This window comes from Polypterus senegalus, chromosome 11, assembly GCF_016835505.1.
Source record: "Polypterus senegalus isolate Bchr_013 chromosome 11, ASM1683550v1, whole genome shotgun sequence".
NCBI classification, from domain to species: domain Eukaryota; kingdom Metazoa; phylum Chordata; class Cladistia; order Polypteriformes; family Polypteridae; genus Polypterus; species Polypterus senegalus.
In genome coordinates, this window is record NC_053164.1 from 100,910,984 (window position 1) to 100,938,424 (window position 27,441).

A 27,441-nucleotide genomic window follows, 5' to 3' on the forward strand; every position below is an offset into this window, starting at 1 on the left:
AGTCATCCTCTTCTCGCTCTTACTTTTTTACCGTTCATCTAATGAATACACTGAGTATGGCTTTACCAAAACAATCATTGATGGCGAATAAAGTATCCAATATTCGAGTATGTAGATCGGGGTACATATATACATATATATATATACCCGCGTATCGCAGCGGAGACGTAGTGTGTTAAAGAAGCTATGAAATACAGTAATTGTTTTGTGAGTTTTACTGAGTGTTGCTGTCATCAAGGATTTGATTATCATTATTTCTTTCAATCAGGTTCATATTTGTAGGATGTATTGTGTTCAAGTTACATTCCGTGTTTGTCAATCGTTGTAAAGATGACAGGTTTCATTTATCGATTCGTTTCTTACTGCATCAATAAACAGCTCGTCTTCTTCTTTATCTGAGACCCGACACACTGCATGCACAGGTTTTTTACACTGTCTTCCTTTAGCGGGACATTGACTTTTTCCACTGTGTGCTTTGTTTCCACAGTAGCTGCATTTATGAATATGCTTGTATGTATCAGACGCTTCATATTTTTTTGCTGCCTTTTCAATTGTGTAATTTGTTTTTTGTTCAGCGCTCTTTGGAACTGTTCCTTTTTGGCTGTGCACTGCGTCAGTTCACATGAGCCGCTCGGTGTACATGCATCGAAGGTTCCCAGCTGTGCTGGTGCCATCTCGTGCTATGTCCGTGGCTGTATCTAATGTTACCGAAGTCCCGGCACTTAAAACCTTCTCTCGCAGTTTCGCTGAGTTTGTGTCAAACACCACCCTGACCATCTCATCTTCCTCTGCATAAGCACAGTCCTTCACCCGTGAATATTTACCCGTGGTAGTTTGCTATTGGATTGCCGCTGACGGACGGCCTTATATGGGCAGGCACTAAATTACAAACGCCTGCGGCAGCCTGTCTATGAACTTAATTTAAAGTGTAGGTTTACATCGTGCTTTGTTTCCGAAGTAGCAGAACTCATCAATATGGTTGTATATGTCACTTGCTCGCTTCTTATTGTTTCGCTGCCTTCTCAATTATATAATGCATGTTTTCTTCAGCGCTTTTTGGGCCTCTTCCTGGTTTTCTACGTACTGCGTGAATACGTGGAAGGCGTGATGATGTCACACGAAACTCCGCCCCCACGGGTTTCAAGCTCATCTCCATTACAGTAAATGGAGAAAAACAGCTTCCAGTTATGACCATTACGTGTAGAATTTCGATATGAAACCTGCCCAACTTTTGTAAGGAAGCTGTAAGGAATAACCCTACCAAATTTCAGCCTTCCACCCACACGGGAAGTTGGAGAATTAGTGATGAGTCAGTGAGTGAGTGAGTCAGTGAGTCAGTGAGTGAGAGAATGAGTGAGTGAGTGAGTGAGTGAGTGAGTGAGGGCTTTGCCGTTTATTAGTATAGATATATATATATTATTTTCAACTTTTTAGTCTTGGGTTTGTTTTAGCATAATTTTGTAATCAATATTTTAACACTTCCTTTAATATTTCTATCTGTTACTAGCGCCATCTATTGGTTCAATCTTTAACTATGCTTCATATGAAAATTTAATTTCTTAATTAACATGGATTAATTGATCAATTAGTGAAACTGATTATTGATCCATGTATTGTCATCGGAAGTGAGTAAGTGTGTAACATTTCAAGTCATTTGGAGAATAGGAAGTGGGTTAAATATCAATTACAAGATTTGTACCAGATAACAAACAGGTGAAGTTAAAAGAAGCTTGGTAATAACTGACAAGAAAAATTAAATGCAGTGGCCATGACTCTAAGGAAAGCTACGCCTAGAAATACTCAATGAATAAACGGCCATCTTACAGTATTTGGGAAAAGCAGGCAGTGCTAAAATGAACAGATCTTCAGCTGCATTCCTCAGTGTATCCTTATGTACTGCTGCATAAGAACTGTGCTTTACAGAAATATATATAGGAGCTGAAACTTTCCAGCAAGCATGGTTTTCTGTTGGCATAATTGGGTGGCCTTTATGGTTATGTAAGAAATCAGGCTGGCCACCGTCCTCCACATGACCGTAACAAAATAGTGTTTGGTCAAATTTGCATATACTTTGTTGAAAAGCTGATTGGTCTACTTTAAAAATAAGGAATTATCCAAAAATTAAGACATACAAGCTTGTCTGATGACTACCACAAGATTTCTCTGCTGGCCAATGTCAAGTCTCTGATTCACAAAGCTGATTTTTGGAGACGCCACTACAGAACTGTGCTGTTCAATTGTTTTTTTCCAGCCATTTTTATTTGGGAGGATAATTTAACATCAAAAAAACAACACCAAGCACATCTTTAATTTAGTTTAATATTTTTTTGTTTAAAGACCTCCAGTATAAGAATTGGTAAAGTAATTTAACAGTTTTCATAGAACTGCAAGTTTCAAACAATACATTTGCAAACGTTTGTGCCCTCTGCCTAATAAAGTGGTACAATATGCAAATAATAATTAAATCTTAACGCATTTAGGTAGTTTACTCTTTGCTAAAGAATAGAGGTGTTTAGACATGTTTTAACACTGCGATCAATGGCCCTGTTGTTGTTAGGCCACTCCAGAATTTATAGCCCAGTAATTAAAGTCTTAGAATTGGGGAATTGCCAGCATCGTTGGAATCACAGGTTCACACAGTGGCATGTGGTGAGGTTCATGGCCGGTGAGGCACAGACTCCTTCAGAGTCAGATTTACAAATATATGAATCCAAAAAAGTGGCTTATTCACTATTCAATTGGCAGCCAGCATGCACATTGACTGCTGGTTATGTTTTATATCTCATCAGCATTTTTTACACACACATAGGTATACATATTTGGCTAAGAAAGCATGTTACATTTTTTAGCGACGAGAGAGAGCCCATTTCCTCCTCACCCTCCATTCGTTCTAAATTTGATGTTGCAATTCCACAATTCATACTCATTCAATACAAACGAAAGTATTGAGTAGTGTACAAAGAAAAAAAACTAATTTCAATTTTGACATTAATTGAGCAATTTTAATAGAGACTGTTCAATAAAAGCAGGGGTGCCCAATGCGTTGATTGTGATCGACCGGTAGATTGCAAAGGTAGTGCAGGTAGATCGCATTGCATTAAAAAAAAAAAAATTTTTAAACGTTAGTCTATCATATATCCTCCCTATGGCATTTGCCAGTCTAAGATCTCTTCTCTTCTAACACACTGGTCATCCCACACGCACAATCAAACGCGCGAGCTACTGCAAAACTCCGGCTGTGATCTAGTTAGCCTTCCAATTTATATCAACTAAAGAAGGGATTTAAAAAAAATGTTTGGGGAGGGTGTGGGCTGGATGTGGAATTGGAAGAGGGTTTTTTTTCTCACAATGTCACAATCGAAGTGCGTTTGTCTGATCTGTCAATCTATCATTGCTATTCCAAAGAAGGAAAATGTGGAAAGGCACTTTCGAACTGTTCATAAAAACTACGAAACTGATGTCCTTCCAAAATGCGATCTGAGAAAGAGAAAGGAGAAGGCACTTAAATCACAGTTAATCGGACAGCCGTCATTTTTCACTCCGCTGAATTCAAACGCTCTTTGACTGCATTATTCGGCTCTACTTATTTATGCCAGTCAGCCTTTTCCCACATGACGATTATTAAATCCAAATACTGTAGTGACCATAAATGTATTGAATTGTTATTGTGCCATAAAGGTTATTCAGTTATGCAAGGTACGACAACGTACATTTTATGTATAAAGTATACTCAGTATATATATACAGTATATATATATATATATATATATATATTGCATTTTAATGTAGGTAGATCATTTCGACCTGGTCATTTTAAAAGTAGTTCACAAGCCGAAAAAGTGTGGGCACCCCTGAAGAAAAAGATAACAAGAAAAACAAAAGAATATTTTATTTAAGGACAAAATTGAGTTTTTAAATATTGGATTGTTTTTGTTCTTAGTCTAATCCCATTTTTTATAAAATTGTAAACCGTTTATAGTCTTACCTCAATTTGTAAATGAAGTCAATGCACCTATCCTTCTCCATGAATATCTTGGTCATTTTCTTGTAAAAGTCCTCCTTATTTTCCTTTAGTTTTAAAATCTTAATCTTCTATTTTGGCAGTCTGTCAGAACAAAAACTAAAAATAAATGGACCACTCCAGTGCACTTGACTTTCTGATATCACTAACTTATTGGCGCCTCTATGTAGAAGAACAGCAGCAACGAGCACCTGTTGGGCTCACATGCGCCCCCCTTCAGTGTGGCATGGTACTGTCTGCCTCACCTTGTGCCATTTCACTGTGGTTTTATGTCCAATCAGCAGGACTAAATAGGTCACACACATTCATTAAAGATATTAGCCAGAATGTGGAAAGTCAGGGTGTATAATAAACATATCTGCAAACATTATATTGGTGACATACAGAATGACAGCAACAGGCATGCGCCAATTGGAAGCATCAACACACTGTGTGTGGGACAGCGCAGTCTGAGGTGAGGTGAGGCTTGTTGCTGACGGAACTCGTGTTTCTCTCCTCTATTTGAACAGGAAAATGCACAAAATAAGCAATTTTGAATATAAAAATGACCAAAATTAATGGAATCATACAAAAAACAAATTTATAGCGAAGACCCGTGGACACATTTATTTTATGTTATCATTATTAGTTTTTTTACTTTTCATAATGACAGATAAGGCTCTGCCTAACCTGCCTCCCCTGACCATACATCCGTGGGTTCACAACCTTTAATATTATTATTATGATGAATGGAAACCGATCCATTTCCTGTTAGAAAGTGGATTCCTAAAGTCCATTCTAAGCTCTCATGACAGCCAACAGACATACATTTACTGTTATGATCCCTGCTGACTTAACTACTGTGTAGCTCTGTGAGACATGACGTTCACGCCAGTAAAGGATTACATGAATCAGCCCTGTTTGACATAATGCATATATCAGTTGTGTGTTACTTGTGTCATCGTGAAGTTGGGGAATGCAAAGATTTAATGGTAATTTAGCAGGAACATAAAACAAAACAAAACACAGACATTCACAAACAAACTGAGCAACATTAAGTTTGCGTCCTTAGAATTTAGAACTGCATTACTTCTACAAAATTTCCAACAAAATGAAAGAACTTCAGTTTTCTTTGGGTTAAAAGATAAACGATTTCCTTCAATGCAGTGTTTAATTTCTTTAACTCTTTGAGGGCTGAATATTTTTTCCAAAAACATAGTTTCTGAAAAGCAGTCATTTCACACAGAAATCAACATAAAACATCTGTTGCTGCATGCCGTGGCTGCCAATTTGACAAGAATGTGTGGCAGGCTTGCTGCTAGGCTGTCTTTGCATGGCTGGGACACGGTCGCAGTGCATTGCAATCTGTTAAGTGGCAGTCCTCCCTGGCGAACATTGTCAGTACAACGATTAGCTGGGGACCAATCAGCTGAAACTGGAACCTCATATTCATTTTCGATCACTTTGTTTCAAAATCTGAGTCCAACAAGTCATAGTCCAGTTCAGAGATAATAGGCAAAATGTCTTTGCCGGAGTATTTTGCTTTACGCATTCACTTTGATCTCTTACTAGATGTCAGTGCCATTTTTGCCGTTGTTTGCGCCTTGCTACTCACACGAGTGCAGGGAATCTCGGTTAAGCCAATGAATCTAACTTTCCTACTAGCAACGAGAGTCCAACTAAAACATAACGGTTGGTTTTGTCACAGTTTACAGTGAATTACATCGTCAATTCCTCCTTTTGACAAAAGTTGACATCAGCCCTGACAGACTTAAAGCAGTTAACCAACAACATAATTGAATATGTATTGTATAAGTTATTAAAGCTGACAGTATTAATAATGAGTGAAAATTAATATTATGTATCGATAATAAATGGTCTCATTCAATGATGCCAGTAATATCATTTAATTCAACCATAGAATTTGTGTGGGTGCCAAAGTTAATGATTATAAATGGAGACATAGCAAATGAAACCATTTTCTGAATATGTTAAATTTATTTCAGTTCAAAATAGGACCAGAGGCCATAAGGGATGTGCAAGACAGGGTTTCTTGCAGTTACAATCATACTGAGAAATTTTCAATTTGTCAATTACCCAAACATGGATGTTTTTGGGATGTGTGGAAAAAAAATGTCAGGAATACCTGGACAAAGACAAAGAGGGGGCATGCAAACTCCATGCTGGCAGTAACAGAGCCAGAATTCAAACTCTAACTGCTATACCAACTGCTACCAACCAAATAAGAAAATAACCTTAGCAGGTAGTGTCACTTTCTTAGCACTTCAACTGCAGAGCTCTGGTAACACCTGCTCTTGTACACCTGACGTTGGTGCGGATATCACCTTTGGACACGTTAGATCTAAACCATAAATCAGTCGTTTTAATTTTAGCACGATAGTAATGATTTTATCTTTTTGTTTTTCAGATCTTGATGCACAAGACCTTGAGGAGAGAGGTATGTAGTTACAGAGTTTCATCCTATCTAGCTGTTTAACAAAAATGGTGATATGCGAGCCAATATACAGAGCTACTGTATAACCCAATGGCTTCATTAGTTCATGGTGTGATAGAGCAGAAGTTTCAAAGGGTACAGCATCAGCAAAACATCTTCATCCAACTTGTTTCTATTTATACCCGTGTGTATTCATCATGCATTATTTGGTTTAATAAAATACTTACAAGAAAACTGAAGTGAAAAAAGTGAGGGGCTAAAACCTACGCATTTGGATGAAATCCTTAGAGGGGGAAAATATCTACAATATAAGAATGATCTGATACTGCAGACTTAACACTGGCAAGCCATGATATTAATTAAGATCTCTTACTGACAAGGATTGTTTTCTAATTAAGCAACTGGGTTGGAACAAAATACTCCTGGGCCAACTTGCTCATCCCGGTTTAGAGTGACGAACAAGAAAAACTTTAATCTCATGGGAGAATAGAGATCAGAGAATCCCTGATACAATAAGCTTCAACGGAGATTCAGCCTGAACAATGTGCTCTAGTTTTATTCTTGAGATGATTTTCTAGACATGGTTTATTTACCAATATTTTAGCCAAATTATGTTTAAGGTGTTGAAATTATATGACTCAAAATGGGTTATATGACACAAATAGTTAGAATTTTTTTTCATGGAAATTTTGATATTGTTTACTGTTGTTCAAAGTGGGGCACTAGTGAAGTGAACTTGTATCAAGAATTTTGTGAAATGTTCTTGTGCAGATGAAATGTGTGTGTCAAAACGACTAGAGCATGGATAGTCAAAGGCCCCAAGACTGCTGGTCACTAACATGATTTATCGCAGATTAATAGCCTATAATTTTTCACAGCCTTTATGTCCATAGGCCTTTGGTATGCAGTTACAGAAAACATGAAATTAAAATTTGCTCTGGTTTTCGGACTGAATAACGCAAATGGAATTTTTTTACAATTTAAACAAATATTTTTTATAATTTCAGATACAGCGTATTTAGATGATCAGAATATCGATGGTAAGATCTACTGCCTAAGTGATGTCATATTTAATACAACATTTGTGAGCTAAAATCCTAACTAGTCTTCTTTATTATGAAGAAAACACTATCAAACCACTTTGCAATCATCCACATATTTTTGATTTTGATTTGATATACTTTATTATAGGTATTACTGTTTCATTTATGTTAGGTAGAATGCCCAGAGGGGACTGGGCGGTCTCATGGTCTGGAATCCCTACAGATTTTATTTTTTTCTCCAGCCGTCTGGAGTTTTTTTGTTTTTTCTGTCTCCCCTGGCCATTGAACCTTACTCTTATTCGATGTTAATTAATGTTGATTTATTTTGTTTTCTTATTGTGTCTTTTTTCTATTCTTTATTATGTAAAGCACTTTGAGCTACTGTTTGTATGAAAATGTGCTATATAAATAAATGTTGTTGTTGTTGTTGTATTAATCCCCAAGGAGAAATTGTTTTTTTGTACAGTATCACCCATTGTGCAGCACCCCCGGAGCAATTTTCAAGTTAATCATCTCCATTATGACAAACAAGTGACTTTAAATTCTGCATTGGTACCACCCAGTAAGAAGTAAAGCACTGCCATCTATAATCTCCACAGTGGCAAGACTCACTCTCAGTTTCGCTTCTCAGCAGAAGACCCCTGGGGCGAGTCTGAGATTAAGAGTTACTTAGTGTCGTCATTCAGTCTAACCTACTGGCCTTTGGCTTGTGTAAGGTGAACTGGAGTGACTGGAAATGTCATGTTGACATGCACACAGTTAGAGATTGGCCTGATATGTCAGCCCTGTATGCTGGAGTTGTGAGACAAAGCTGGTAACCAACTTGTTACCCTTAAATGGGCTAGTAAAGCAAAAAAAAGGTCATTTACAATGGGCCTAAATGAGCCAGGATATCGAAATCCATTATAAGTAATTGAGGAGAAGGTGTGTCATTTTAAAAGCATTGTATTATCAAAATAAGTTCTGATTTATACTTCATTAACCCATTTAATATTATCTATGATTTGTGTTCAGTGTAGTTACATCTCCCTATCATTGTGTGATTTTATCATACAGACAAAATGACTAAGTGAATTTGTGCTCATATATTTGATAATAACAATTACCAATTACAAATTGCATTCTGAAAGCTTGTTTGTATTTTTAGATGAGGTTGAAAATGAGGACCTCTCACTGGGTAAGTAGACAAACAGCTTGATCTCCTCAGTAGGAATGCAGCATGCAAAATAAATTATTCAACTCTCCCAAAAACACTTTTAATCATATAGACACCGGGATTGAAAACACATTTAGAGGTGCATTTGATATTGTTGGAATTGCGTAATTAAACCATGATATTAGTGTATGATATTACAAGTACAGCAACAGCCATCTCCTAAATTGTTAAATTTTAACATCTGGACCAGTTTCATTAATATGTGGTCATCAATATTTGTGTCTGCTGTTGTGTTTAAAAATGGTCGCTATAGAGTTAGGAATAACTTCTCTTTGAAACCTGGAGGTTTCCTCTTGTGGACGCTAGGGGTCGCTGTTGCCCCGTTGAACCCACCAGACAGACGTCCAAAACACACGTTTAAAATACCAAGAATAATTTCTTTAATAATATTCTTCAGTTATAGTGCACAAAGCACCGCACACTCCACAATTCACAAATTCAATAATCAATAATAAAAAATAATCCTCCTCTCCACCCAGCAGCCTCATCACTCTACCACCCAACTCTGGCTCAGCTTGCTGGGTTTCAACCAGTCCTTTAAATAGTCCTTGAGCAGGAAGTGTTCCTTCTCTGGGTCAAATGCCACATCCTACTTCTTCAAGTATCCCGGAAGTACTGCAGCTTCCATCCTCGTGACTTCGAAGTACTTCCAGGTTGTTGTACCAATAATAGTCCCCAGGTTCTTGGTGAGATCCCCCTGGCGGCACCCACGGCATCCAACAGGGCTGACGAAACAGATTCCAATGTCCCATGATGCCCTGAGGGAATCCAGGGAACCATTTCCGTCCAGGGAATCTGTCATCTAGAGTCCAGGGGGATGCAGTGCCCTGAAAAGGCTACTTTTCCTCCTTTTCTTTGTTGAGGGACGTCCCGGCCAGACTGAAACGCTGGCCGTCCATCACACTCTGTAAATCATGAAAATATATTGCAATTTAGTCAGTGCAGTTAGATTCCAAATGTTGAAATTCCACTCTGCCTTCTCACACTTCTACATGACGTTTAAAAAGTTGTAAGATGGCTAACCTTAATAAGAGTGTAACCAGTAAACAAAGTGGAATGACCATCAACGGAAATTATAGTCAGCGGTCTAGAAAACAATGGGCACATCCCGTAGGAAGGAAAACTCAAAAAAGACATCTCCTTAATGTCTTGTTGGTTTCTTCTAGACAGTAATTAGCGCAGAAATAAATAAACTTGGAGACGTTTTCTTTTCTTTCATGTTCTCAGATTGTTCTCCTGAGAAATAAAATACTCCAGTGTTCTCACAAATGTCTCCTTTTTGAGTTTCAGCAGAGATCTCAGCAAAGTCAGACAATGAGCTCAGATCTTCCAAGTAGTGTCTTAACATTTTGTTTGCAATTTGAAGATATTTACATTGTGTGTTCAGTAATATATGGTAAAATGTATGAACAGTTGTGGTAATAAAATACTTTACTATGATTACATAGCTGTAGGCCTTGCTTCTGAATAAAACTATTACTTGCTGTAATTTCATATTGCTGGGCTCCAATTAGATCATACTTAGGCTAGAAGAAAAGCTAGGCATTGTGGCAGTCGGTAAGATGGTAGAGATCAGACCCTGAGTTGTGGATTCAAATCCCACTACTGACACCAGGTGACCACAAGCAAGTCACTTCATCTGTCTGCTTTCCAACAAAAGAAATGTAACTAATGGTGTCTCAAATGTTGTAAGTCACCTTTGATAAAGGCATCAGTCCAATAATTAGTAAAACAATGTGAAGTCTTGAAGAATATTAAAGAGAGACTACAAAGTATACCACACATTTGAACCCCCATTATCAGTTTGGACTTCTTTAACCTCAGTTGTGTCTCCTTTCTGTCTAAAGCTATTTCTCCTAAGTAATTTTAGGAGACACATTAATGACAAAGTTGATTCTTAAATGAAACATAAACGAGAATCTCTTTTAGGTCTCATGAGCCATCAAAGATCAACCTTTGAGTAGTAACATTTTCCTATGGGAAAAGATAAAGTGAAACCTCACTGTTGTATCATTTGTCAGTAGCTGCAAAGGACGTCACACTTAAGGCCAGCGTCCAGACAGGTCCAGGTGAGAGACAGGGAGGGAGATTTTAAGTTGAATATCCTGTTTAAGTTTTATTCTCACCTCTGACAAAGGTGGTGCTGCTTTAATTCTTACACAGTGTAGACATTCACTGCCATAACATCTTTAGCAGATGGAGAAATCAAGAAAGGTAAAAGAAAAGTCCTGATGCAGAACATGGCCTCTATTCATAACATGTACTGTGATAGAAACACAGACCAGTCATTGTGAAAAGATTTGGGACAGCCACCCGTATAATATCCCTGTCTGCAAAAGGCTTCTTGAAAAGAACAGAGTTTTTCACAAGACAGCAGAACAGAACTGATTCATTGCTGGTAAGATGGCGGCTTTAAAGGCCTGTATAGGAAGTGACATCATCTAAGGGACCGGAACCAGAAGTGACGTCTTCTGGACTGGAAGTGACGTCCTCTATGGGGCTGGAACCAGAAGTGACGTCTTCGGAGGTGCCAGAACCTGGCAGGATTTCTCGGGAAATGTCTGCAGGGAACTGAGAAAGACAGTCACTGCACCCCACTGCCCCCTGGTTGGATTTGGTATTACCATTACTTAAGCCCTTTAGCTGCCTCCTACTCGCACGTGTGTGACAGTACACAGTAAAATTATTTACATCAGGTTCTCCTACAGTGATAATTCACTCAGTCGTAAGGCTGAATTTAAATCTAGTACAGTTGTTAGACATTGGCAGTGTTGATGTAAATGTTATAAATATTGCCTCATGATGGACTGCTGCTCTGTCCAGGGTTGTTTCCCTTCATGCACCCAGTTCTCTGGCCTCTGTGATCCTCAAACGGATAAAGCAACTGTTAAAAATATATCCACAGATTGCTTAGTGTAGCTCCAACTCTTTCTTAGCAGCATCTCCCTTCCTATAGTTGTGGAAGCCTCAACTTTATTCGAGTCTCTCTTCCTTTAGCTAAGAATACATTGCACCAAAGTGCACTTAAGTGTTGTTGCTTTCTCAGAGGGATGGTTTCTTTGGAGAATTCAACTCGGCTCCAAGTCAGAAAGAGGCAAGACAACTACATGGCATGCACCTGCATGTAGAATGGAAGATGGAAGGTTTTGCTGAAGGTAATGTCCTTTTATATCAAAAGCTGCCATGTTACTCAAAGCACTGTTTCTTCTTTTCACAGGCAATCTCGCTCTAGAAGCTAATGAAGGTGGAAATTTAGGTGAGCCTTTTTACACTAGCAATATGTTGAATAATAGGTTTTGCTGCTATTGGCAGCCAGCATGAAGCAATCACTCCATTATAACACAGTCACCTGCCAGAAGCTTAACTGAAATACTATGGTGCACTGGAATGAAAACGGCAGGCCTCAGGCACTTGATAAAAAGATCACTGTTGTGAATTGAGTCCCAAATGAGCTATGAAATGGCGTGAGGCCTTAAAATGAGCCACCAAAGCAGGTCTTCCCATTGGCTTGTGTGGAAAATCCTCACCCTAATCCAGCCAGGTCCCCAACTGCGAGCAGAAGGCTTCAGTCTGTCTAGGCCTCAACATGCAGAAAGTGGTTGAAAAGTTCAAAAAAGTTTTAGACTCTCAAACATGCCTCACAAGAGGAAGAACCATGGAAAGTGCATGGAGAAATCAAATCACTGATGTTTTATTAATGAAAGAATTTATAGAAAAAAGGGAAATCACAAAAAAATGCTTAAACCATAGCAAAAACAATGCAATTAAAGGTAACCACATTTAAAAACACACTTTCAGATAAAAAACAAGAAACAGAGCAGAAAATAGTCAATAGCCAGGAAAAAAGTAACGCATTAATATTCTCCAATGAACTTCAATGAACCGCTCCAGAGTGTCATATCTCCACTAGGCTTCCTCCCCTGGCTAGGGTGCAAATGCTTCTTTTGTGTTTTCGTTGTACATTTTTGCCTTATTTGTATTCTTTACGTTTTATGTATCTGTATCAATGCTTGAGTTATGATCCATGTCTTCTGTGGGTGGTCCCCTAGAAGGTGGTGCCACCCGTCAGTCATCGCCAGGAACTGCCTTTCATAGTTCCTGGTGGTTCATTGTGAATGCGCTTGGGACTTGGTGAGTTTACTTGTATTTATTGATCTTTTGTGTTTATTGGATTTCTGGATTTTTGACGTTCTGCTTTGGTTTTTGAACTCTCTGTTGGAATCTGTTTTGGGAATTGCTTGTCTTGGATTGCCTTCATGTTACAGGCAATTCCATTCTGCCTTTGTGCTCCACAGAGATTCAGTTTGATTGGAAACTGTTTTTTGTGGAGAACAATTTTTTTTATATCAGTTCTTCAAGGCCCATGTGCATCTAGTTTGGGTTTATGATGGGATTTCACCCTCTAGTGGTTATTTTTGGAAGTGTTTTAAGTGGCATACCTGGAAACTCCTAGTTCAGGATACTATAGCATTTTGTTCACTAAATATATAGCCAGGGGGAGGTCTCAGCAGCAGTGACATCATTGTAGCCCCGCCTCTTGGAAAACCACTCACAAAGATGATGGAGTATATCTACAATTAAAGGGACAGTACACAAACATTTCCAAATATAATAAAAACAATACATTAGCCCCATTTTGATTAGCATAATGCCTTGTACGTGATGCATTCCTGATATCGAAGTGCTTTTTTTATTTTAGATTACTGTGGGAGTAAACGGTACTGGGCTTTTTGTAACTCTTTACTGGCTTGTGCTACATAACCTTGACTAAGAAAAGCACAGACCAGAAATGCATAATTAGCTACTTATTTTATTTTTCATTGGAGCCCTGTGCCCTATAGGGTGAGCATAAAATGTCAGGACTAGCTATGTATTTTTTAAAGTTTAAAGAAAATACTTAACTTTAGAGCACAGGTTGTGTGGGGCAAATGTGTACATACCATGTTTGTGAAGAAATAACTTTGATTTGAAAAATAATGAACTTACTGTTTAAACACCCAAGAAAACAGGTCATGTAAACCAAACGTAAAATTTTAATTGACTGTGTCCTGTAAACACATATATTCCTTACGCTTACCAGTTTCTTTACATTATATGTACTATTACACAGGAAGCAATTGTAGCCCTAAATACGGATGCATCGTAAACGCCATCTGTTGGTCATTTGAGATAGCCAAGTGTGCAGCTCCCTCATGACATACCGAAGCCTAAGGGTACACTGCACACTTAGTGTGGCTACATCACAGAAGGGTTTAGGCAATATGAAATGTGTTTCTTCAAGCTGATGGGGTCCTAGTTCATATGGGTGTAGTTATGCTCATTAATGAAAAGCTCCACACTCCAAAATATTATGAGATGTCCAGTATGGTATTAATCAGCTGTTCATTATTTCCACCTAAGTGTTCGATGTATTGACTTTCTTACTGCCATGTGCTAGAGCTGCTAATAAGATTACATGTTCTTCTTGTTTCAGAAAACTTGGCTGCAAACGAATTTGATCATTCAGGTATATTTTACGTTTTGATCAAATGCATTTTTTATTCCTGCATTCAGGCCTGTGATCCTTGTCTAACGTAAATACTTTTAAGTGGCCAGATGTTTGAGAGAGAACAGGTAGAGCAATGACAGGACAAACAAGAGGCTCTTCTCTGGCTTTAGATAGCGTCACGCACCTCATCAATTGATGCAGTTATATTAAAGGGGTAGGTAACCATAATAAGAAAGTGTTGCAGAGTTTTCCTTGTGAATAGAGAGGCTGAATTTGAGGAAGAGAGAAATAGATAAAGAAACATTGGAATATAGGACTGGCTGACCTAATCGAGTCGTGAGTCTAACTATTGATCCTGACATTAGAAATGAACTGAACTTGACTTTGGGATACAAGATTAATTCTTAGACGAAGATATCTACATTTGTAGGAGAGTAGGAGTTAACATTCAGCAGAAAGCTGGAACCAGTTCCAAATAGGGTGCCAAGACCACTGGAGGACCCACATTCTCACCAGAGCAAGATACGAGTTAAAATCTGAATATACTGGCACCATATAATACAGGCTAGGGGGTTGCTTTTGAACTTTCTCCCTTTGATACATTGTAGAGACGTGGAATCAGTTTACTAATCTGAAACTGACATATACTTGAAATGAATGGCACAATACAATATATATGGTACACCTTCAGATCTAGTTAAAATCTCCTCTTACTAGTCAAGCTCAGGCATAACACATAAAGCAAGGTTAACTCTGTCCTCCTTCTGTTAGGATACTGACAACCTACTTTGCTGAAATATTTCCTTGTTTTCTTTGTCTTTACTACAGATTCAGTGAAAGGAGAAAGAGGTAAGTATTGAAAAGAATGCTCTGGTTTGGATCACCTGATTTATACCTTACATAACAATCTGAAACTGGCTTAAGCCAGTTGGGCTCGACCCTACAGTGGAAGCACTGAGCACAAGGCAGGAACCAGTTCTCAATCCATTGCAGGGCACACTTGTTCACATAGATCCACTTTGGGATCACCAATCAGTCTAATAAGCAATGAAAAACACATAGAAAAGAAAACGCAATGCCCAGAAAAAAAACCACACACACATACATGGAGAGAACATGCAAACTCAACATGGCAACAACCAGATGTGGGCTATGACCCATACATGAAACAGATTTATTAACCATAGCAGAACTGCACTGGCTTTCTCTGCTCCTAAAACATGACATTGGAACAATTGCCTATTTTTCCATTACAGGATCATGTAAAATTAGAGCCTAAACAACAGATGCAAGGCACAAACCATCCCTGAAAAGCCATGTCAGTTCTTTATAAGGAGCACTATCACATAACATTCCTCGCTGGAGTCAGCAATCAAACTAAGACGCGTGACTTTTGAGAAGAGAGAGGATAAAAATCACAATGACAACATATTTATGTTTCACACAGATAATGAATAGACTGGGAATCAAGATTGACCTAAAGGAGCTGCAAAGCAGCAGTGCTAACCGCTGTGCCACAGTGCTGCCCATTGCTAAACTGAACCAACTATGGTTAAAAAACTGGTTTGACTTTATTAGAGTGGAGCTTCAATTCCTACTATTGTTATTATTATTGCTGTTATTCTATGTATATCTGGGATAGTCCATTGTTACTGTATCTCCTATATCAGGCCAACTCAAGATTGAAGATTTTATGTATTTGTCACAAGAGTATACATTGAAATGCAGCTCACTAATCAGCCTGTATTGTGCCATTAAATTAACACATATACATTACCAATAGATATAAAATATTCAAAGGTGCAGATAGATGTATAATAATTGTTACATAACAGTTAAACAGATGACTATTTTTACAATTTTGAGGAATGCCTGACAAGATGAGCATTTCTTATTTTTATCACCTGGGAAGTGAAGCTCTTTCTCTATCTTTTTGTTTTTGACTTGAGGCAATGCAGGCACCTGAAAGATCTTAACCATTTAAACTGGCTGTACAAAGAGTGAGAGGAGACCTTCATGATCCTGGCTACTTTGGTAGTGCAATTTTTTTTGTATACAGGCCTAGTAGTGATGTGTTCAGCTGAATGCATAACTCTCTGCAGGGCTTTCTGGTCATTTACAAGGCATTTTATCACCTGGCAGTGACACGTTCAACAACCGTATGCTAGAAGAACTTCAGGAGTCTTTTTGACCCCCTGAATTTCTTCAGTAGTCTGAGATGATGAAGGTGCTGCCTTGTCTTTCTCACCAGAATGTCTGGGTGTGTGGACCATCTTAAGTCACTCCTGATGTTGATTTCCAGGTATTTGAAACACTCAATGCTCTCCACTGCAGTACCGTTAATGAACAGAGGTGTGCGTTCAATTCTTCGCATCTCCCCTGTTTGGCTAACGTTGAAGGACAGACTGTTTACCTGACGCCATAGTGTCATAGGCTGTGCTATGTGGCATGTATACGTGGATGTTTTAAGGAATTTTGTTTGTGTTGAGGAAATTCCTTACTATGTGATATGTGTTATAATGGTTGCTTTCTGTAGTTTTATATATGTGGATTGTTTTATTGTTTTATATATGTCAGTCAGTCAGTCAATCATTTTCCAACCCACTATATCCTAACAAGGTGGGAACAAATCCCGGGCAGGGTGCCAGCCCACACACCCACACACACACACACCAAGCACACACTAGGGACAATTTAGGATCGCCAACATACCTAACCTGCATGTCTTTGGACTGTGGGAGGAAACCCACGCAGACACGGGGAGAACATGCAAACTCAACGCAGGGAGGTCGCGGAAAGCAAACCCATGTCTCCTTACAGTGAGGCAGCAGTGCTACCGTGCCGCCCCGTTTTATATATGTGTATTGTTTTATATGTAATGCCTGTAGGCTTTTGTGTAGTGCATGTGCGATGACACCAGCAGTGGCTACAGCAATGGGCACAATGATGTTTTTGTCCATTCTCCATAAACAGTTGTAAGTTGTGACTGTTTGATACTGTAATGTCAAAAATATTGTTTTATTTTGTTTGTGTGCCAGTGTTATGTCTGGTCTTTTATGATGGACAGTTTTGTCTGTCAGTATAGTTCTGTCCCAGTATAGTTTATATGTGCCATTTTCTAGTACCGTGGTGAGAGTGTACTTAATAATATAGTTTATTTGAGTCTACTTGTTTGTGGTGCCAGTACATAATGTATTATTAATGTTATTATGATTATTATAAATTCTTTCCTTTTAATACTTTTCTTTCATAGATGCCTTGCTCTGTCTGCTGTAATACTTGAACAGACTTTAGATGTTTGGTTCTCTCTAGTGTGCTTGACTGTGACTAACACGTTGGCCAATTCCTTTCTCTGCACCAGCTTATCCACGACAGATTGGTGGGATGCTTCATTTAATCCACTTATCTTGATGAGGGATACGATGGCAGTGTGCTGGCTTGGACAAGCCTGCCCACTGTAGCCTCTTCCAGCTCCTCCTGGGGAATTTCCCGGTTCTACCAGTGCCACTTCACAGTTATAATCTTTTCGTGTGTCATCTGTCTGTGTCTTGTTCTTTTACTAGTGGGCTAAAACTAAACATTCTAAATGTTTCACAAAGGGTAATTATGGCCTTAGGCCTATGTGTGACTGCGGAAACTTGTTGAAATGCAAAAAAAGGAGCCTCATTTGTCCAAGAAAACCAAGTTTAGGGACCTCTTTTTAACAACATTATCCAGAAATCCTTGGCTTCATCAACCTGCTTCAATGCATACTGAACTCACTTGATCAGTTTCAGAAGCAACTGTAACAGTGAAATGGCAATGGGCACAAAGCCCAAAACCAAGCTGCGGGTGAAGGACTGATCCATGGCATGGTCACACCTGCACTGGGCCAGTTTAGAGTTGTGGCAACATAAACTACTAAATCAGTTCAGAGGTTGCCTCCTTTATGATACACATGTAGTTGAACCAGAAAGAAGTGCTTGGATGAAACAATCAAGACCGATCAACTGAATGGTCTCTTCTCGTTTGTCAAATTTCTTATGTTCTAGAGTTGCCAAGACATTAGTGGGAGAAAAACTGGAGTTACAGATGGAGAGCGAATGTGCAGAAACATAAGAAGTTCTCAAAGACTGTGACTTGAACCCAGCACTCTGGAACTATAAAGTAGCAGTCCTAGCTACTGAGCAGCCTTGCCAGTTCATGCTGACCCAGCTCCTTTTCTCCCATTTTAAATGTGGAAAGCACTTGTGTTTCAGTTATATAACATTAACCAAAAATTCTCTGAGACTCATCCATGCCATTTTGCTGCTTAAAGAAATAACCAGTAACCCTACACAGTTTCACTGGCAGAGGGAGCTAGAAGCCTCCTCATTGTGTCTTGTTTATGTAACCAGAGGCATCCTGAGGTGACCATGGTAACCACTGTGCCGCCTTGCCATGCCATGTCGCTCCACCCCGTCTTCTGACACTCTAAATATGGAAGGCAACCAAGTTTAATTTAATTAATGATAACCAGTAATGATTTGGAAGCCTTCCCACGTGCCGGGGTACAGCACAAAGTGCTCTCACTTGTCACTTGACTTTGCTGGTGTTCTGTGCTCCTCATTCTCATAATTATAGGAAAAACTCTCTGCTGCAAAGATAAAGACGTCAAAGAACATTTTATTAATGGTGAGATGCCCTGTGCTCTGCTGATAAGCCAGCACCAGAGCTTCTGTCGCCTCTGATAAATTGTTCTGCTGTTGGGAGGTCAGACAGGGCTACCGAGTAGCAACACCTCTGTGTCATTTCTCAGATTCTCTTTGGACTCACTTGTTTGACTACACTTCTCTAAGTTGGTAAGAAGAACTAATACCCCAAAAATAAGAACAAAATGTATCTTAGGAGAAATAAAAGGCACAAGGAAGTGAGTGGCAGCCCTAAATGAGTGGCACTTCCTGCTATCAATGCGGAAACATATTACCGTATCACTTGCATACAGGCCTGCCAACCCTTAAGATTATGTAATAGCCAGCACTTTTTGTCCTTCTATATTGTATAAGAACGTACTGTATACTGAGCTGTAGAATGAGATGCTCCCATTTTAGGAGCGTAGAAGACATTCATGGGATGATGGGGTGCTGATTAATGATGTGATGGTGAAAGATCCACAGGTGAACTGTATGGCATTTCATGTGTGAACAAAAGAGGCAGAAAGAAAGCATGTCTGAAATGATCTGTCAGTCCAAAATGACCAGAAAGGGCCACAGAATAAGTGGGTTGGCAATTGGGAAATGGCTGATACAGGGCTAATTTAATTTGAACTGCACATCGTGAATAACATTTAGGCAGGCTACGGCTGGAGTGGACTGTAAGCTGAGCTAACAAGCAAATCTAAAATGATCCTAACCACAGAGGACATCACCTTGATCTTGGAGTTATGCTGGAAATGATCTTTCATTCATTTATGAACATACAAGACGCAAATTGAGCCGAGGGCGTATACCTGGAATGATCGATGAGGACAATGTGATGAGAGATGGCACATTGCTAAACACAGGCTAGTAGGGATGGTAAAGGGATCTCTGATGAATATTGGAAAAAAAATGTCTTTCAGTCTTAATGATTGAGTTCACTTGCATATCAGGATTTTTTCATTCCAATAGTGTGACTGTGTGGCACCATTCTGAGATTAGAAGCAGAACGTCTCTCAGTATGTTGACAAATGGGGAGGCCAAAAAGGAGTTCTAAATCATACCGGAAATTGTCCTTTATTGCAGTTTTACTATAGGATGAAGTGAGCTACGTTCAAAGGCATAGCAAATAAAAAAATGATCATCAGGCTGTGTGTGACTAGAGAGGGCATCAGGCTGAACACAAAAGCACATCAGAAAGTGCCTTTTAGCCTTAATGTGAAACTGAGATGGCACCAAGTTGTGCCGTTAGCCTAATCCAACCCAATAAAACAGTGAGCTAAGTGCATGTCAGAAATGGAGCTTGGGCCAATATGATGAAGTATGGCATAAAGATGAACTGAAACACGTTTCCAATGCAAATTATTACTCATTATTTGTCTCTGGTTGACTGGCAATAGCCGCTTGATGTAGCACTTTTGGTCTCTAAAACACCGAGGTATGAAAGACAGTAGATGGCTAGCACTGTGACACTGGAGGCTACTGACACAAGGCAGTCTCCTAGATAGATAGATAGATTTAAAAAGTATGAAAATGTAGGTTCATAATGTAAAGTGATTTACCATCTCTTAGTGTTTAAAGGTCTTGGCCTTTGCTCTGCTTTCAGACTTTCAATTTCCCTCATGTTTCAAATGTCTACAATTATAATTGGGTTTTTGTTTCTTATCCTTGCTTTAGCCTAGTCAGTCTCCAATTGGAAAAAAAGGATGTACACTTCTTAAACATTTCCATTGCTGGTTAAAGTAGTTTTCAAAGTTACAGTAAAATTACTAGAGGGGAAGCAGGCTGAGGTGAGAGTCATGTCCTAAGTAACAGTTTAGGACCAAACATTTCATCTTTGTCTAACTGGAGAGGGCAGCGACTTGAGCTCAGAGGGAAATCATGCTGGTACCAAGGCACCAAGTTGATCATGGGGTATAATTTAAATGCAGATGAGTTTAAACTGATTTAAATGCCAGAATAGAATAAGATGTATTCTCATAGTGCAAATGCATTCGTTTCAGATCTACAGTTTCCTTCTTATTTTCTGGATCAGTCTGATGTGCTACTTTGATCATCTTAGGGGGCAGAGTAAATTCAACACAAATCAAACCCTTTCACACACTAAAAAAATTTCCCAGAACTCATCCCTTATATATATATATATATATATATATATATATATATATATATATATATATATATATATATATATATATATATATATATCCACAGTAAAGTGTACTCATAATTTCACAAAATACATAAACAATGATAGTTTAGAGAAATTTGAAAATTAAGAGGAGAGCATACAATACAATTTATTTTTTGTGTAGCCCAAAATCACACAAGAAGTGCAGCAATGGCCTTTAACAGGCCCTGTCTCTTGACAGCCCCCCAGGCTGAACTCTGAGAATGCAAGGAAAAACTCCCAAAAAAACACTTGTAGGGAAAAAATGGAAGAAGCCTTGGGAAAGGCAGTTCAAAAAGAGACCCATTTCCAGGTAGGTTGGGCGTGCAGTGGGTATCAAAAAGAAGGACGTCAATACAATACACAGAACAGAACAAATCCTGAATACAGTATAGAAATAAAAATTTTACAAGTACGGAGCAGAATTTAACAGTAGATGAAATCACATAATATGATTTGGATTTGTTTCTAGTCCTGGAGACCTCAGGCATCAAGCTGCCTCCCCCATTTGGCCATTCCGCAGCTGAAACAGCGCTGGGCCAGCCAATCCAATGAAAGGACCCCACTACCCCACGATTCCTGCGATCCTCCATCAGAGATGACTTTACCTTAGGCAGGCAAAACAACTTTGCAGGAGGGCCGTGGCACCAAGTACCTCATTTGAGTACCGAGAAGAGAAACAGAATAGGTGAGGGTTAGTAATAAATTATAACTATCGTGTTACTTATGTTTTAATGCTAATGACTAACAACAGAGATGCAGTCTGTGCAGTTAATCAGCAGCTCTAGTCAGGGTATGCTAAACTGAAGTAGTGAGTCTTCACCCGGGATTTAAAAGCTGAGACTGAAGGGGCATCTCTTATGGAAGCAGGAAGACCATTCCACAGTTTAGGGGCCCTGTAACTAAAAGCTCGACCTCCCACTGTTATTTTATTAATCCTTGGAATCCTAAGCAGACCGGCATCTTGAGATCTTAATGTGCTCAGGTTTGTAAGTCATGATAAGTTCAGACAAGTAAGCCAGACCTTGGCCATTTAATGTTTTATATGTTAAAAGGGGGATTTTGAAATCTGCCCTAAACTTAACTGGGAGCCAGTGTAAAGATTTAAGAACTGGAGTTATGTGTTCATATTTTCTTGTTCTTGTAATAATTCTTGCAGCAGCATTTTGGATTAACTGGAGGCTGTATAAAGAACAGTTTGAACATCCAGTGAACACTGCATTGCAGTAGTCAATCCTACTAGAAATAAATGCATGAATTAATTTCTCAGAATCCTGTTTAATTTAGAAAGCGCCTTAATTTCCCAACATTTTTAAGATGGAAGAAAGATGATTTGGAGAACTTTGTAATATGTGCTTTCAATAACATGCTTGAGTCAAAGAGAACTCCTAGATTGTGGGCTGATTCAGTAAAATTAATGGTGATTCCAACTGAGTTAAAAGATGACAGAATATTGTTGTGATCAGCGTCATTCCCTCCAACAATTAGCATTTCTGTTTTATCGGTATTTAAAGACAAGTAGTTCTCATCCATCCACTCCTTTAATTCACTAACAAAACTAATTAAAGACAACATTGGAGAAACTTCATTTGATTTAAATGAAAGGTATAACTGGGTGTCATCTGCATACGAGTGAAAATTAACATTGTTTCCTAATGAGAGATCCCAGTGGAAGCATGTAAAGTGAATATAGTAAAGGTCCCAGTACTGAGCCCTGCGGGACACCATACCTCACTTCTGTGTATAATGATGGAGTACTGTCAGCACATTTCTATACATATTGGAATCGATTTAATAAATAAGAACTAAACCAAGCGAGCATGTTAGTTCTGAGTTTAGAACAGCGGTCTGAAAGCCCTAGGAAAATTGGTTGGAATCCGAATATGATCACCCTCTCTGTTTGAAAATGTATTCTGTGTGTGTCCGTATGATATTTTTTTTCTCTCTGGCTGCTCTGGTTCACTTTTACATGAAAAAGATTATTACATTTAGTATGCATGGGTGGGCACATGAGGCTGCCCTATCATGTAATGGTGTCCCGATTACCATTGGTTTCTGTGTTATATTCTGTGCTACACTGGGCTGGAGTCACCATTAAGGTTAATTAGGCGTTCGCCCAGGGTGCAGATCTTAAGGGGTGGAAAGCCAGCCGCATGGGTTAACTACTGAACAGTCGGTTGGTGCACTAGTAAGTTTGACGCAAAATAACCTAACACAACAGCATTTCCTTCCTAAGATACTATAATTGTATTAAACAGACTTAATATTAATAAGAGGAAGTTTCAACATTAAGGAATAAAAGATACATGGGTTACCATCTAGGAGGATTGCAGATATGGATGATCATGAAATTGTCTTGTTTTCTTTCATGTGATTCATTTGAAGGTCCACAGGTAAGAGTCCAGGATGGGGGTAAGCCTTTCCATTTGGTGATGCTGTTGGCTTATATTGGGGGGCACACACACAGACATGTAATACACTTGGCCTCTTGTAGTGACCTCATCTGGAGACACATACAAATACCAATTGAGCTTTACTAAATTATGAATGTCTGGACAGGAAGAGTTTGGGCCCACTCACACTGAGGGAAACAGGAATACATTCAATGAAAGAAACTGGACTGCCAGTCCTCTGCATAGCATGGGAAGATTGTCAAAACATAAGGATGGTTTAAGTTTGCTGATAACTAAGGGAACACAAAGTATGGGGTTTAAGCTATTTTTATGCTTTCTTGATGGTTATTATAATTCCTCTGTTATTTGAATGCTAATGGAGAAAGCTGCTTCAGGCCTCTTGTACACTGTCTGAAAGAACAACACCAGAAATGTCCCTTATAAAACTATAATGCTACAGTCTCTGCTCCCTGGAGTAAGCTCATGCCTTCTAATACACCAATCAATTCACCCGAGAGTGTGGAGCAACCTACCAGCAACAGATTGTCTAATAAATGCTTCTTTTTATTTAGATAATATCAACATGGATGAACTTGGGCAGCTGGGTAAGTTAAACTATGATGCACATATTCATTGTGTTTTTCCTTAAAGTGTCTTTTTAATAGTTTTGTTGCATTCCCTGCTGACCTTTTCAGGGCACAACTAGAACAATGGCAGAAATGTACTTCTTTTTCTTGAAACAGCCCTTTCTAAAATTACATGCATGCAGCATATTGTCTTAACTCTCTGAGGTTTTTTGTATTTATTCATATGAAAGACATTGTAAAAAATACTTACCGACAAATTTTCACACTAGATGAACTTCTTCAAAGTATCGAAGATCTGGACAATTAAAAGGTAAGAAACTTTACACCCAACAACATGGAGACCCAAGTCTAAGGCCAGGCAGATGTGCCATCTGAGTGGAGTTTGCATGTTCTCCCGGAGTTTGCTAACAATTACTTTCCACAGTCTACAAACTTGAAACGTCCCCAGAAACAGTAGAGGTGAGTCTTGAATGAATGAGTATAGTCAATGGTGGGCCAGTGTTCTACATAGCATTGGAGCTATTCAGGCTCTTTGTAGCTTTAACTAGAAGAAAGCAAACTCTGAAGATATATTAATGGAAAGTCAAGTAGCCGAAATGCTGCTTGAGCAGGTAGTATTGTGCTGGAATCGACTCCTAGCCCTGTTAGTCTCTCTCGGTGGAATGTACGTGTTCTCTCCATGTTGTGTGGTCTTTCCAGATAAACTGAACTTTCTTAAGGAAATGCATTTTGGGTAAGGTGATAGCTCAAAATTGGCCCCATTTCATTGAGTGTTCACGTGGGCATGAATGGGAGCCCCTTCTGAGCTAGTTCATGCCTTGCGCCCAATGCTGTCTGGATCGGCTAAAGCCCTCCTTGACCCTGGAATTGAACTCTTCAGGAGTGATGATGGATACATTTTTAGTACTATGTGCACTTTTTGTCAAACCAAAAGTTTTCTGACTGTAGATGGATTGAAGAAAGCCTACTTTATATCTTCTGATTCAGTACTTTTTTGGTTAATGTATAAAACAGTGATTATAGTTTAATTTAATCTGCTTTATTTGCCTCATGTAACCATCACTCCTTGACCACTTTGTCTTTAATAGTGTGTTGGTCATCTTGGGCACATCCTAGAAAAAAAAAAATAAAGCCCATTGCAGGGCTCAATGTGCAGACACCCACCCACACTTCAGTGCTATTCGGACGGGATGAGTTTTAAACAAAGAATTGGATTAAAGCAATTACTACTGGAGATCGAGGTTGGGAGCATGCGCTGATTACAGTGTGTTGCTGCACCCACCACACAGCGAACCACCCAGATTGAGATCCGTGTGCAGTCGTGCAACGGGTGGCACCTCAGCACTATGCTGGAGCCATGCAAAGTTTTTTTAAGGTTGGCTGGAGTGCCGGTCCTGCCGCCAACCTCCTAGTTTTCCCTGCAAGCTGGAGGATCTGCTTGCAGGTTAACATCATACCTAGGAGGAAGCAATTGCAGGTTAAGGGTCTTGCTCAGAGGCCCAATGGAGTAGAGTCACTTCTGGCATTTATGGGATTCGAACCAGCAACCTTCCGATTGCTGGCACAGATCTCTAGCCTCACAGCCACTGCTCCGATTACTGGAGGGCCACTTTAATTTATAACACACTGTGTGTTCACCTCTCAGTAAAGATTACAGAGACTGTTACCTTCTATAAAAAGTCAGAAAAAATAACCCATGGTTAAACTATACCCATACGAATTTATATGTTAGAAAAATTCTATTAATTAAAAAAAAAAAAATTCTAGAGGTAAGAATGAGGTAATAATTGTGTTACCAAGTACCTGAAGTGGAAAAAAGAACTACACTGGTATTGATGTGTGAGCTAAATAAATGGATGGGTGGAAGTGGGGCAATGGGAATAAACTCAGATATTAGAAAGGGTACTGATGTAAAAAAAATAACAGTGAAAACCTAGGGGTGTGAATGGACATATTGTTTTTATAAATAATGGTTGCTATTGTGTTCTGAACTGATGCATGCATTAACAACTTAAGGCAAGGACAGGAGATATTGGTGTGTATAGGCCCACCTCTAGCACTAACTATACTCCACCTCCTGGTTTAAACTAAAACTGTCAGAGCAGGACTTAAAAGTTATAGTTGTCCTCCAGTAAAGATTACTTCACCGCACCTTTTGTCTGAGTAGGGCTTAAATCATCCATCCATTAATTTTATAAACTCATCAAGTCCAGTGCAAGAGTTGTAGGGAGCCAAACCAAACAGAGTCAGTGAACAGGCAAGGAACTGCCCAAGACAGGGCACAGTTAAGTCACACCAGGCCACATTTAAAGCCACAGACAATCTGTTGTGCATGTCTTCTGGAATGCGTGAAGATACCACAGTGCCCAAAGAAATGCCACACAGACATGGGGAGAACATGCACAGCTCATGAAGATAGTGACTCGGCCAGGAATCAAGCCAAAGAAAATATAGCTGTGTGACAATAGCACAAGTCCATTAGTCTGTTTGACAACACTAAATTAATTTAAGCTTGTCAGTTAACCAGCTTTACAAGTCTTTATGATGTGGCAGAACCTGGAATATGAGAGATGAGGATAGATTACAAATAAAAAGGGGACAAAAACACATCCAACCTGTTTAAAAATCTATAATGACATTTCTTTAAAACCACATGACATGACTTCATGCAGTGCTGTGTCACTCACATCTTTGTTTTAAGGCAGAGCCAAGTGCCTTTTAGAGGCATTGTAACAAAGGAAGTGACAACCCGCACCAGACTAAACTGGCTTGTTCTCGTCTTAGATTTTATTAAACTTCCTCTTAAATCATTCAGAGAACAAAACACTTTGACTTGCTGCTTCTGAATAAAAAGAAAACAAAGTCAGTGCAGTTTTAGAAAGGGCAGTGAGACAGATAGAAGTCAGATCAGGTAACCACTTTACCTCACTGTACAAGACAACACAGGAAATAATTAATTAATTATGCAAGTATATTGAGCTATGGTGGGTCCTTGAGATGTTAAAGACTTCATCGTGCACATTTCATCCACAGGTGCTTTATGGGGGCCTTCCTATCTGAAGAGTCTGCCTCGAGCAATAGAAGAAAGAAAGCACAATGTACTATTGGCTGCTGCCATAAATAACTTAACATTAATAAACTATGAATAAATTCTGCATTTACTTACATCATTAAACTTTTTTTTATAATGTAAGCTACTGACATTCTACAGTATTTTCTGCATGTTGAAGAAGAAAAAAAAAATCCTTCCCTCCCAGGTAGGAGAAAAAAATATTTAATCGGAGCCTCAGGCCCGCTTCACAGATGGGAGTGGAATGTACTGCCGTTCCCTTTGGGTGAAAGAGAGTCTGGCTATGGAATTCCTCCTACACTCAATGAGAAAAGAGGGGCAGCTGCAAAGGCGATGATAGGTTTGGTGGAAGAATGTGACTGAA

At 39.0% G+C, this 27,441-nt stretch overlaps 1 protein-coding gene across 3 annotated transcripts in view; it reads left to right on the forward strand.

Moving 5' to 3' along the window:
- LOC120539373 overlaps window positions 1-27,172 on the forward strand; it is a 52,588-nt gene extending 25,416 nt beyond the window's left edge. For all 3 annotated transcript variants that reach the window (XM_039769375.1, XM_039769377.1, XM_039769376.1), the window contains 9 exons: window positions 6,429-6,458; window positions 7,463-7,495; window positions 8,646-8,675; window positions 11,932-11,970; window positions 14,188-14,220; window positions 15,031-15,051; window positions 23,993-24,025; window positions 24,277-24,317; window positions 27,041-27,172. In XM_039769375.1, the coding sequence (XP_039625309.1) occupies window positions 6,429-6,458; window positions 7,463-7,495; window positions 8,646-8,675; window positions 11,932-11,970; window positions 14,188-14,220; window positions 15,031-15,051; window positions 23,993-24,025; window positions 24,277-24,314 (257 nt within the window). In that variant the 3' untranslated portion in view covers window positions 24,315-24,317; window positions 27,041-27,172. The remainder of the gene's footprint in view (window positions 1-6,428; window positions 6,459-7,462; window positions 7,496-8,645; window positions 8,676-11,931; window positions 11,971-14,187; window positions 14,221-15,030; window positions 15,052-23,992; window positions 24,026-24,276; window positions 24,318-27,040) is intronic.
- The last annotated feature ends 269 nt before the right edge of the window (window positions 27,173-27,441 follow it).